The sequence below is a fragment of the Zootoca vivipara genome, chromosome 16 (genome assembly GCF_965207765.1).
Source record: "Zootoca vivipara chromosome 16, rZooViv2.hap1.1, whole genome shotgun sequence".
In the NCBI taxonomy this organism is placed as follows: domain Eukaryota; kingdom Metazoa; phylum Chordata; class Lepidosauria; order Squamata; family Lacertidae; genus Zootoca; species Zootoca vivipara.
Window position 1 is genome coordinate 40372910 of NC_142599.1, and position 14201 is coordinate 40387110.

The following is a 14201-nucleotide window of genomic DNA, read 5'->3' on the forward strand; positions in this document are numbered from 1 at the left end:
GGCTCAACGGATAAATGAATTCCTTTGGTCTGACCAACTTCAAGTGACAAGGGACTCCCTTATCCAGGCAGATGAGCCACTGCCAATATATGATAAGCTAGTAGATCTGCTAAAACCATCTATGGCTCGGGTTCCGGTAATGAATAGTAATCATTTCCCTCATAAAAAGTGGTTCGATGAGGAATGTAGACACTTTAAGAGCCGTCTGTATAATGAATTCTTGGCATATAGGGCATCAAATGATCCCGTGCCTAGTAGTCACCTTATGAACCTCAAGAGAAAATATAAAGCTCTATTAAAGGATAAGAAGCTTGCGGCAGAAAGAAACAACTGGAACAACCTTCTAAAAGCTGCAGAGAATAGAAATCCCTCCTCCTTTTGGTATCAAATTTCCCAATATCTGGGCAGACCGTCGATAAGGATAGAACCCCAAATTTCAGCTGACACCTGGGAGAGCTTTTTCGCTGATTTATATGCAGCCCATGCTGCTGGCGGAGAAAGACCAGATTTGGCCCCCATGCCTGAGTGGGACCCAGTTACCTACTCTGAAGTGGAAACACTTATAGACCAATTTAAGGCGGGCAAGGCACCCGGAGATGACCTTATATCCATTGATGTTATCAAAGCTAATAAGGATTGGTGGTGCCCACTCCTAGCAGCACTTTATACTCATATAAATAAAACAGCGAAGTTCCCCCCAAGCTGGAACTCAGCACTGATTGTATTAATACATAAGAAAGGGCCGCGTACTGACCCGGCCAATTTTTGGCCAATCAGCTTGCTGAATGTTATCGGGAAGATTTACTCAAAGTTTCTGCTCAATAAATTAATGATCTGGATGGAGAGCAATAATATTATCACAGAGGAACAGGCGGGTTTCCGCCCTGGAAGATCGACAACAGACCAAATTCTAATCCTGAACCATCTGGCCGACAAATATGCTGGCAAAGGCCTAAAAGCCCTCCATGTCGCCTTTATCGACTTTAAGCAGGCCTTTGATCTAATCCCCAGGAACCAGCTATGGACAAAACTGGCAGCGACATCTATCAACCGCCGCCTCCTTTTGCTGATTATGAATCTGCATACAAATACCTTCCTGAGAATTAGGCTAGATGGCAAGGGGCTAGTCTCTAATCCGGTTGCCACCACTAGAGGGGTAAGACAGGGCTGCTTGCTTGCCCCTGCCCTATTTAATTTCTATATTAACTCTCTAGTGGCCCATATGACCAATGCTGCTTTCCACCCACCAAAATTAGCAGGTAGAGCCTTGAATGTCCTCCTGTACGCGGATGACGCCGCCCTCTTAGCTACCTCCCCCATTGGGTTAAGGAGGATGCTTCGAGCTCTTCATGAATACGTGACCCGACACGAGCTCCATCTTAATTATGCCAAGACCAAAATAATGGTCTTTGCTGCTCGACCAAAACCTAATTTGTGGTCAATTAATGGTATTCCGATAGAGCAGGTTAGTTGCTTCAAATACCTGGGTCAGATAGTTCGATCAAACAGGTCCTTCTTGGCACACAGAGAATATATAGCCACAAATGCCTCTAAAGCAGCTCTGTTGATTAGATCCCTGTATTACAAGAAACAGGCACAAACAGTAGATATTGCCCTGCGACTCTTTAAAATGAAAGTTCTCCCACTACTTTTGGTGGGCATTGCCTTGGGTTCGCGTAGGGACTTTGTAAGATTGGAATCTATCCAATCACAATTCCTCAGGGCCATTCTCAGGATCCCCCCTTCTGTTGCGGGTGCGATCATGAGATTGGAGACCGGTTGCCAAGCCTTTACGTATGTGGCCCTGAAAGCGAAATTATGGCTATGGCTCAAACTATGTTTCAGACCGATGGGTTTGGCCCCCCTGATTCTGAGGGATAATTTTAAATCTCCATGGGAAAGGGAAGTGGTAGAGGAAGTGCAAAAGTGCGGTCTGTCCTCCCTTTATATTGAGTCCATGACGTACAGCCGCGCTAAAGCGATGATCGCTCAGAGATTGGGGGATATCGCCAGACAGGAGGACATAGCCCGTGTGAAATCTGGGGTGTTTTTAGGGGAGCAGATGTATCGGTCTGCACCAGCCCGTTACCTGGCGGATATCCACTACGTGGAATACCGCAGACTACTTACTGCGGCTAGACTGAATGTCCTTGATTCAGCGGTTTTGAGGGGAAGATTTGGAGGAGTCCCATACGGTCAGAGAATGTGCCACTGTGCCTTAGGTGAGGTAGAATCCACAGAACACATTCTACTGAGTTGTCCCTTTTATAATGATTTAAGGCAATGTTTTATAGCCCCGTATTTATCTCAGTTTAGTCCCCGACTAAGAGAACGGCAGGCAGCATATTTGCTAAACAAGCCCACTGGGAAAATAGCCCTCTCGGTGGCTAAATTCCTCTTCCTGGCGCTCAAGTGTCGGAAACGTATAATCGAATGTCTTGATGTGGGTTACCTGTAGGAGGTTTAGTAGCGCGGTCATACCCCATTTATGTATCCCTCTGATGCCCTCAGTTTTATATTTTATATTTTTAATGTATCCCTCTGATGCCTTCAGTTTTATATTTTCATATTTTTATGTATCCCTCTGATGCCTTCAGTTTTATCTGTTTATCTTTGTATTGAGAAATGTTTTTTTGTTCTGACTATCGGTCGAATAAAGTATATTGATTGATTGAATGGTTGATGACCAGTGTCTTGCCTCAGTAATGGACTGGATGAGACCCAACAGACTGAAGCTCACTTCAGATAAGACTGAGGCACTGTTAGTGGGTGGTTCCCTGGGCCAGATGGCTGGGAGGTCACCTGCTCTTGATGGGGTTACACTTCCTCTGAAGGATCAGGTTCATAGCTTGGGGGTCCTCCTGGATCCTTTGCTGTCGCTCGAGGCTCAGGTGCCCTCATTGGGGCCCAGAGTGCCTTCCATCAGCTTGGGCTGGTGGCCCAGCTACGCCCCTATCTAGACTGGGATAGCCTAACTACTGTTGTCTGTGCTCTGGTAACTTTAAGGTTAGATTACTGCAATGTGTTATACGTAGGGCTGCCTCTGAAGACGGTTTGGAAACTTCAACTGCTGCAGAATTCAGCGGCCAGGTTGTTCATCGGAGCAAGACAGTTTGAGCCTATTAACCTATCGGTGTTGACATCCTATGCCCTTTTAAAATGTGGCTTTGGGGTGTGTGTGTGTCAGTATTTCCAGTGCAACAACATTTCCAGTGGGTCACAAGACCCGATGATTTCATTCCTTATCACGGTTATGTGTAAGCGGATGTTCATCCAGCAACTTCCGCTCTTTGTTCTCTTCCAGCTGAAAAGGCTAGAGAGAGAGGATGTGTGAGGCAAAGCTCACACATGCTGTTTTGTTTATTTTATTTGTTTTGCTATAATAAAGGACTTGATGCTATGATTCCCTCATGACTCTGCTTTTGCTGATCTCTGGGGGGCGGGGGTACAGGGATGTTGTTTTTATTCTGATTTTATAATTTGTGGTTTTATATTTTGATTTTGTTCTGTGAGCCACCCTGAGACCTCCGAGTATAGGGCAGGTGTGTGTGTGTGTGTGTGTGTGTGTGTGTGTGAGAGAGAGAGAGAGAGAGAGAGAGAGAGAGAGAGAGAGAGAGAGAGTTCCAGCTGACATGTGGATGTTAGCAAGTATTGTGGTTGTCAGACAAAGGATCTAGCATAAGGACAGAAGCTGAGCCAGCTAGATCAAGCCAAAGGCCCATCTAGCCCAGCATCCTGCTCTCACAATGGCCAACCAGATGACTGCGGGAAACTCACAAGCAGGACTTGAATACAATAACAGCACCCCCTCTTGTGGTTTCCAGCAACTGGTATTCAGAAGCATTACTACCCCTGACCATGGGGGTAGAACATAGCCATCTTGGCTAGTAGCCATTGATAGTCTTCTCTTTGAAATTCCCCTTCAATGTCCTTTCTTTTATCTGCCATGAATCTTCCAACATTCCATTCCATTTCATTGTCCATGTGAGGGGGGGGGGACTTTTGTCTATCCATTTTCTCCACGAGAAAGTGCATGATTTGATAAACGTCTATCATGCCACCTCTTACTTGCCTTTTCTTTAAATTGAAAAGTGCCAAATGTTCTCCTGGGCAGGGGGAGGCTGGCACAGCTGAATTTTACACCAACTGGACCTTTCAACAGGGCCATTATGCTCAAATGTGCCAGATAATGTAGGTTTGTTGTTGTTGTTGTTGTTTTTTAAAAAATACTATTGCTCAGCTGGATAACTCAGTTGGTTAGAGCATGGTGCTGATAATGCCAAGGTTGCAGGTTCAGTCCCTGTAAAAGGCAGCTGAACATCCCTGCATTGCAGGGGGTTGGATTAGATCAAGGCTGTCCAACTTCCAAGAGACTGCAATCTACAACCACTATTAAAAAAAACAAAAACTGATAGTGATCTAACCATTGGATTGACCAGAGTTGTTGAGCTTTTTTGGGGGGGGGGAGGCTTCATCGAAGTTGTTGAGCTTTTTGGGGGGGAGTCAAACTTGTTGAGTTTTTGGGGGGCACATCCACACTTATGGGGTTTTTTGGGGGGAGGGTCCCACGATCGACCAGGATCGACCAGGGGCATCCCTCGATCAACTGGTAGATTGTGATCGACCTGTTGGACAGCCCTGGGTTAGATGCTCCTCAGGGTCACTTCCAACTATTCTATTCTATTCTATTCTATTCTATTCTATTCTATTCTATTCTATTCTATTCTATTCTATTCTATTCTATTCTATTCTATTCTATTGACCAAGGAGCTAGGAAGCATCAATGGCTCAGGCTTGGGTGTAAATAGATTGGGTGGACAGGATGATCAAGAAAGAGAATGGATTGGGAAGATATTGAAACTCAGCCCAGTTACCTATTGGAGCTCATTGATACAAGGGATTCTGTCATCAACTGTAACCAGGATCAGACGGCAAAAAAGGACAACCAGAGGTCAATTCTCAAAATGCAATAGCTTTATTATTAATTAGGATAGTTTTGCAGTTCACACAGGTGAAGATATAATGCTAATTTGCAAAGATGTAGATGAAATCACAGGAGTGAGATTGCTTCAGCATGATGGAATTATACACAGAAGATGCAATTAAAGGAAAGCTTTAGAGGTGCTGAGAAGCCACAGCTACTTTTGACTTTGGTTGGCATTAAAGGCGCTCAGCTTCTCTCAAGACTATCACTAGGCAAGCTCAGTTGAAGGTCCGGCGATTCCTTTTCCTGCAGGTGATCCAGCTGACATTGTTGTGTTCACCAACCACACCCCCAGCGGGAGTAGGGGTAGCCCCAGCTTGAGCCACAACAGTTGCCGTAGCCACTGTAGCCACCATAGCCACCATAGCAACCGTAGCCATACCCACATGGCTCATAGCATCTGGGGGAGCAATACCGGGAGCTGGACCAGCCACCGTAACCATAACCATAACCGCATGGGTCACAGCACGACTGGTACCTCCATGGCTTGCAGGCAACACTGCAGGAGTAAGTCATCTTGGCTGGAACACTGGAGGGTCTGGAAGGAAGAGTTTGGGAGTTAATAGCATGGCTTACCCAGAATATGAATGAGTAGGAAAATACGCTAAATGACTTGTTTCCTTAAACCTTGTGCTTTAGCAATCACATCCAGCCATTGTCTCTGCCCTCAATTTTCTTCTGTCTCCACACTCCTTGTTGCTCTGCATTGCATCCAACAGTGTAAGGAATTCTGCTTCCCTTAGATGTAGTGCAGAAGTACAGGAAGATAGGAAACTGCCCTTATACCGAATAACATTCTTGATTCATCTAGTGCCATATTTTCTACACTGCACAGAACATATCAGCTAGGCCAAGATGAGGGTCTTGTCATGTGGGCAGCCCAGGACCTCCATATGCACTGTCCAGTTTTGTGCCCCGGGGAGGTCCCTTTGGTGCTGCTAATGCAGAGTTTGACTTCAACCCTCAACAACAACAACAACAACAGAATGACCAGTGGTCTGACTAGGCATATAAGCAGGTTCCTACATTCAGACCTGCAGCTTGCCCACAGCTGGCATGGAAAAGGTGAGTAGAATTCAACTTACCTGCTTCCTTGAGAAGGAGAAGTCTGCAGAAGTTGTTGGAAGAAGGTTGAGTAGCAAGAGCTTTTATACCAGCTGATGACCTCTTTTTGCCCAGGAACCACCCCTTAGAATGCAATAGATAGTCCTAATTAGCCGATGCCCAATTAGCTCCTCAAGTTGTATGCAATATCTTTTCGTCCATTCCTATTTGCTACAACTGTTTTTGATGATTAAAGAACACGTCATGTTATTAGTGCAGCATCTTGGGATAATCATTTATATTTCCCTTGCAACTCAAGCATTTCTCAAGCAAAACAGTGGTATTCTGTGGTACCTCTCTGCTGATGTCACTGGCATCCTAATTCAACCCATTTGTTGAGTTCCGCTTGGGTCATCTGAGCAGTATAACTTGCATGTTAGGAAGCCAGGAAGCTTTTCGGTGAATATGGATAGAAAAGTATGAAGCTGCCTTCAGTTTTTGCAATTCTCTGAATTTTATAGCAAAATTCTTGTCTAAAATGTACCCAAAATGCAAACATCAAATGCATAGTTTTGTTTAAAATATGTGCGTACATTTTAGGATAAAATACATACAAAAAAAATCTGAAGTACAATGTTTTTAAAAATGCATTTTTTGGGGGGATCTTTTTCAATCACAGTTTTTTTGTTTTTAAAAATTACATAATGGTGCAGAAATGGGACAAAATGGATTTATGAATGAAGGGAATTAATGACATGAATGAAAAAAGAGAAAATATAGTGAAACCATGGAAGTCGCTCTCACAGTAGGCAGTGACTGGCTCCTTTAAAAGAGGGCTACACAAATTCATGGCAGACAAGGCTATCAGTGGCTGCTAATTCCATTGACTATCCTATGCTGCCACAGTTGGATTCAGCAATGCTTTCGAATACCAGTTGCTGGAAGATACAGGAAGGGAGAAGGATCATGTGCTCAGATCCTCCTTGCCATTTCCCACATGCATCTGGTTGGCCATTGTAAGAACAGGTTGTGAAATTAGATGGGCCATTGGCCTGATCCAGCAGGCTTGGCTTACGATCTTAATGAACAAGTGTGATATGGGCATAGACTAGAAATAAACTGGCTAGCTCCTATTCATAGCTGCCAAGTTTTCCCTTTTCTCACGAGGAAGCCTATTCAGCATAATGGAAAATCCCTGAAAAAAAGGGATAACTTGGCAGCTATGCTCCTATTCCATATGCTTGAGCTTTGAAGGATATCTTTTGATGTGGGAATTGAATCTGTTTCCTCTTTCAATTTCTAGGGATGGGGGTGAGATTCGAGTTAGTTCACATTGAAAGGCTGGCTTATCCAATTCACATTTTCCCAAGCTTTCCCAAAATAGCAGAAAGAAAGATGAACTCTTATGATCCCAGTAAATGTTCTATCATTTAACCAGGCTTAAGAACTAGAATGTCCACAGTGGTGTTGTTTTTAGTGCGGACCAATTCTATGTGTGTTATCCAGTGCTAGTCCTGCTAAGATTTAGGGACTGGGTAGAAATTTGATTCCATTCACATTTAAAGCTGGATCTATCAAATATTCACATCCCAAAACAGTATGTATTTCAAGACCTTTGAAATTTGCACTGCTCTGAACTTTGCATTTCAGTTTTTCAATGTAGGTACCATGTACAGAAATGCTAAAGCGTTCATACAAACGCAGATACAGTCATACCTCAGTTTAAGTATGCTTCAGTTTGAATACTTTCAGTTTAAATACTCCGTGGACCCGTCTGGAATGGATTAATCCACTTTCCATTACTTTCAATGGGAAAGTTCGCTTCAGGTTAAGTACAGACTTCTGGAACCAGTTGTGTACTTAAACCGAGGTACCACTGTAATAGCAAAAACAACATATAAGCATGTGTTATATTATGGGGAAATGGTTTTGCGAAAATATGTCTATTAGGCAAAAAATGTTTACAAAACAATGAGTGTAATGGAAGACATTCACTCTGAAATGCTGGTGAATTTTCAATGTTAAAAACAAAACAAAACATATAAATTGCACATGGATGTGAGAATGTGGAGAACTGAATTTAGGACTGGAAAAATGAGAAATCGACAGAAACTGAAATTGATATATCCTCCCAGTCTGCTAATGAAGGCTGCTGTGCCCAGAAACCCAGATCAGCAGTTCCTTCTGAGAGCTGTAGGAGTCTGTGTGGTGTTTTTATGAGACTTAAACGCTGCCTAAGCATAAGCACAAACTAATTATCCTCTAAAACACCAACTAAAATCTCCCTTGAAATGCGTGTCACTCATTACCTCCATTTTATGGATGGGAAAATAAGCACCCCAGGTCTATGAACAGAGAGGCTGACTCACCCAAGAATAACCAGAGGTGAGATGAGGATTAAAAAAGCACCACCCGTTGGTTTTTGAACATTTCTGGGAGTGACCGTGGATGTTCTATGCTGCTTGGCTGAATGGAGGAGGCCTGATTTTTCAATACTATTCAACATATTGGAAATTCCTTACATCAGGCATAGGCAAACTCGGCCCTCCAGATGTTTTGGAACTACAACTCCCATCATCCCTGACCACTGGTCCTGTTAGCTAGGGATGATGGGAGTTGTAGTCCCAAAACATCTGGAGGGCCGAGTTTGCCTATGCCTGCCTTAGATGGTCTCATAGGCCACATTCACACCATGCCTTTAAAGCACTATGGTGTCACTTTAAACTGTCATGGTTCCCCTGCCCCACAGCATTCTGGGAGCTGTAGTTTGCTAAGGAAGTTGAGAGTTCACAGGAGAGCTTCTTTTTCTCTGCAAAGAGCTGCAATTCCTGGATTTCCTTGTGAAGAGTGATTGACTATTAAACTACTCTGAGAGTTGTAGCTCTGTGAGGGGAATAGAGTATCTCCTAATAACTCTCATCACCCTTAACAAGCTTCAGCTCCCAGAATTCTTGGGGAGAAGCCATGGCTATTTAAAGTGGTACCACATCAAAGTGTTTTAAATATGGCCATATGCATCTTACAACTCAGAAGGGTCTGATACGAGTGGGAGGGCAAGCACTGTTCAAGGTTAAGGCCTCAAATATCTCCAGTTGAAACGATCACCAAAACCCTACTCATAGTAGACCATTTGAAATCAGGGGCCATGGGATGTCTGTTGGTCCCTGACCCCTGACATAACACACATCCCAAAAGACAACAAAAGAGTTTTTTCTGTATGCAGTAACAGATGCCAAGACGGTAAATTGCAAAATACTGGAAAAGTAACACAGTTCCTACAAAAGAAGAATGACTGTTAAAATTAAGCGAATATCTCGAACTGGCAAAATTAACAGAAATAGTAAGAAACCAACCAAGCGAAAAAATCAGGAGAGAATGGGGTGTCTTTCCAAACTATATGAAGAAAGTCGGTTCCCAAAATTAGGATTGGCTTAGTCTAGATTAAAAATTCCACAGGTAAACAAATTGTCTCTCCATAAAGCTTAAAATGATTACAGACAACCAAAAATACAAGATGTATAGAGGTGGAAGGAAGTCATTTTTTTTCTACCTTCTGATTTTTTCCCTCTAATCTTTCATTTCTTTTTCTATCTTCTCTTTCTTTTTCTTTGATATGTATTATTTTCTTTTCTTACTAATTACTTTTTGATATTTGGTAACCTGTGTTATTTGTATAACTGTATTTTTGAAAATAAAAATTATTATTAATAATAAAAAAGAAATCAGGGATCATGACTACCTTAGGTCCATTCATTTCAATGAGCCTACTCTGAGTAGGACTAGTACTGGCCAGTTCTATGGTCCCATGATTCTATGAACACAACTCTAAGAATCCAATCCTTGTGGTTCTGAATAAATGGCTGATTTAAAGAGTAACAGTTCCATTTAGCTCAGTATTTTCTGCACTGATTGACAGTGTCTCTCCAAGGTTTCAGATGGAGGTCTGTCCCAAACTTACCTGGAGATGCCAGAGATTGAACATGTGGCCTGCTGCATTGGAAGCAGGGGCTCTATCATTGAGTTACAACCCTTCTTTATAAAACATTTAGAAGAAAAGGAAGCTGCCATCGAGCTCAATTTGTCCATCGAACTCAATATTGTCAACACTATCTGGCAGTGACTCTCCAGGACTTCAGATACTTTGAGATCCCAGCAGGAACTGAACATGCAACCTTCTGCATGCAAAGCATGGACTCTCGTGCTGAGATATGGCCCATCCCAAGGAGAGAGGGTGTTTGGATTGCATGGTCTTTGTGCAACTACAAAGGGATGAGGGAGTGTCAACGGGGATAATTTGGCCCAATAAAGCTTCAGAATCACAGGAACCAACAGGGTGGGGAACACTTGCTGATGGGGAGGAGGACCATAATTCGTCCTAATGACGGCAGACCTCATGTTAAAACTATGGCAATAAAAATGTGATGCAGACACCACATTTTTTGTTGCTGGCCTTGGTTAAATAATTAGTAGTTCATATGAGGGAAGGCTCTCTCCGATGCCCTCAGGGCTGTTTCAGAAACCATATAAAAGCAAGAAGAACGATGAGCTTCCATCAACTTTTCTCAGTTCCTGATCGCTCTTGATTGTATTCTGTTCCTTCATCGTTCAGGTACGTTGCGTTTGACTTGTGTTTCTGTTTCTGTTGAGATGTAACACGGGGCTACATTTTGTAGCGCGGGGAGTAGACGTTACTGTTAAAGGGGACAGAAGTGTTTCTCTGTTTACAGGTCGAGGCAACATGTGCAGTTGCTCTGATAAAAAATGATGTTGTGTTCCAAGGTGGAAGTTACAGGGGTTTGAGAATGGGATGTTCAGAAGGGCTTTCTTGTTCACTGAAGCTAAGAGATGCTAGAACTATCTTCTAGGTTGAAGCAATGCAGGTGTCAAGGGATAACTTCTGGATCACATATTGTCTTCAACCTAGGATAGGGCTGACATCTCTTAGCTTCAGTGAACAAATTCCTTTTGAGCTCTAGAGCTCTAATCAGAGGAACCCATGAAGGCTTTTCTTATGTTCTTACAACCATAAAAGGACTTTCTTTACATCTTCAGTTATCAACTCCACCACATACAGTGGCCATGTGATTTCTTAGATTTCAAACTAGACCCACTGCATATCTGATCAGTGAATTCTTTCATACAGGCCTGGCTCCAGCCATTGTCCAAATAAGGGCTTGGAAGGGCCTCTGATTGGCCCAGCCCATTTGCCAATTGCCACCTTTGCCCCCTGCCAGCCCCCCAGATGCTTTTGGGTAGTGGACATCAGTTCTATTTTAAGTCTTCCAAAAAGTGACGCCTAGGCTTATGGAACTATGAAATGCTATCCTTTCATGGAGCTCAACTTAGGGAAGAAAGTGGTGGCCACCAACTTGGAGGGCTTTAGAAGAGGATTGGACAAATTCATGGAGGAGAAGGATATAAATGGCTAATAGCCACAATGGCTATGCTCTGCCTCCACAGGTGGGGGAAGTGATGTGCCAGAGAGAGAGAGAGAGAGAGAGAGAGAGAGAGAGAGAGAGAGAGAGAGAGAGAGAGAGAGAGAGAGAGAGCTCTTGTGCTTGAATCCTGCTTGTGGATTTCCTACGTGTATCTGGCTGGTCACTGTGAGAACACGATGCCATACTGTCCAAGTGTCCCAATTTTCCAGGGACAGTCCCAGAATTACAGAAGCCATCCTGGTTTCTGATTTGATCCTGGAATGTCCCAGTTTTACTTTGTTCTCCCTTCCATGTCTCGGAGAACAATTAAAAGTGGTGGAGGAATCAGATCCCCAATACCTGCTCCAAATGATGGAAACGCTGAAGCTGGCATATGAAGCCCTTCCCATAATTTTGAAGGAAAATGTAACCAACCCACTTTAAATTCTTTAATTGCAATACTTCAGCAGCCAGCATTTTTTTTAATGAAATGCACGGCATGTTTATTCCTTTATTTCAAATTGAGACTCACACTGCAAGCCTTTACATGTCTACTCAGAAATAAGTCCTGCTCTAGCCAATGGAGCTTACTCCCAGGTAACTGGGTAAAAACTGTGCAGCCTTACACTAGAATCCTAAGCATTCTTACTCAGAACAATGTCTCGCTGAGCTCAACAAGATTTACTCTCTGGTATGTTAGTGATCATTCTCACAGTTTCTATTATTATTACTATTAATACTAGGCCTTTGTCTCTGACAGGGACTCAAGGCAGCTTAGAGATAAAACTTTATTTCATTCCATTCATTTGTTGAAGGTGTTGTACACGATCCCTTGCCTCACTCATTTTTTTCTTTACAAAAGAAAAAAGGCTGAGAGGTCGCAATTGGCTCAAGGTGACTGATGTAGATGTATATATGATGTCTATATGCTCAGGAGATCAAACACAGGAGAAGCTTCCTGGTGTCCCTATTTTCATCTGTGAACTGTTCAAGGGCTGGACTAGATGGTCCCCCCCCCATTGGCCTGATCCAGCAGGCTCTGCTTCTGTTCTTGTGATTACATGGAGCTCAGGCTGGGAAATGAAGTGGGGTCCTGGTGTCAGAGAAGTCCTGGTTTGCCCTGACCGTTTAATCTGCGCATGTGTGCTTTCAGGTCCACCTCCTGCTTGCATCAACATGGCCCTCTGCAACTACAGCTGCAACTCTCTGTGTGGTATCAACACATCCTGCGTCTCCCAAGTCCCCCCATCAGAAGTGGTCATCCAACCCCCGGCTTTCCACATCACAATCCCAGGACCAGTCATGTCTGCCAGCCCCGAACCAGTTGCTGTGGCAGGAAACACGCCGTGCGCCACCGGCAGCTGCTATGAACCCTGCTACGGTGGATGGGGTGGCTATGGGTACGGCTCCAGGAAGTGGGGTTCCAGCTCTGTGTGCTCATACCCGTACTCACGTAGCGGCTACAGAGGCTGCTATTAAGTGAGAAGCTGGGCATGTGGGCAAGGGAGTTCCTGTGGCGAAATACGAAGCAGCTGCAACTCTTCAGGCTAGCAGGAATTTGAGATCCTTGAACGGGCAATCCAGCTGCAATTCTGATTTCTGTTTAACATCTCCCTCTTTTTTGGTGGAGGGATTTGCTTTAATGCCCCACCCCCACCCCAGCTTTTCTGGGTTTTTCTATGGGTCCAATTTCTGTTCCCCATTTCTGATGGCCAAATTCATTTTGCACTTCTTTCCTGTTTCCTTTTGGATCATTTGGGTGCTGCAAGCTCGCCACCTTGGGGCCAGGAAGCGGTACTGCAAGCTCTCTGAACCCTCCAAAGTTGTGTGCTAGCCCTTGATTCGGTTTCGTTTGAAATGAAGCCATGTTCTCCGCGGCAATGGAATGTCGTCAACAAACATCCCAACTGCTCAGGGGTGGCTCTGGTGCTTGTTAACACACGCAGGAAACAAGGGGTCACATGGTTCTGTTTCTTGTTTTGTTTTTTGCGACGCAAAAAGATCTTCTATGGGCAAAAGGGCAAATTCTCTCTCTTGAACCATCTCTGCTTTTATCCCTCCTTACCCTATGAAGCTCATGTTGAAGGTCATCACCTCAGCAGAACCGTGGGACTTTAGCTTCTTCAGAAGGCACAGACCATCTGCCAAAGTTGGGTTCTGGCATTCCAGAGACAAGAAGAATGGACAGGTCAAGTTGAGTGTGGTCTCTTGCTCAGCTTCCTCACATCCCAGCATAAGCCAAAGGCAGAACCAAGGAAAACATGGTGGAGGATTGGAATCCCAGCTCTGCCACAGAGATAATTAAATAGCCAACATTTAATTTCAAATCTGCTACTGACATCTGAGCTCCGGGGTGAGTCTGTGACATTTTCCCCTCCTGGCTTTGTATCCTGTAACTGTTTGAGTCCCTGTTTACAATAAAACTCAACTCTTAAAGCATCAGAACCACTTGTTGCTTGTTTTTATTCCACTGCCATGTGTCATCATGTGTGCAGGCTAAAAATAAAAAGGCATGCTTATACTCAAGGCCCATGTTTCCCTGAAGAACAGTGATAGGGGAATCTGTGGCCCTTCCTATTTTGCAGGGTTAAAATCCTTATCATTGGCCATACTGGCTGGGACGTTGGAGTCCTACAGCAGTAATTTTAATAATAATAATTTTGTTATTTATACCCCACCCATTTGGCTGGGTTTCCCCAGTCACACGGGGTGGCTTCCGGCACATATAAAAATAAAAGGTCAAACATTAAAAACTT

The 14201-nt window shown here is 43.8% G+C and overlaps 1 protein-coding gene across 1 annotated transcript in view; it reads left to right on the forward strand.

Moving 5' to 3' along the window:
* LOC148683217 (uncharacterized) overlaps positions 1–12924 on the forward strand; it is a 33270-nt gene extending 20346 nt beyond the window's left edge. Inside the window, exon 4 of the mRNA XM_088659933.1 lies at positions 12599–12924. Coding sequence (XP_088516059.1) covers positions 12599–12924 — 326 coding nt within the window. The remainder of the gene's footprint in view (positions 1–12598) is intronic.
* The last annotated feature ends 1277 nt before the right edge of the window (positions 12925–14201 follow it).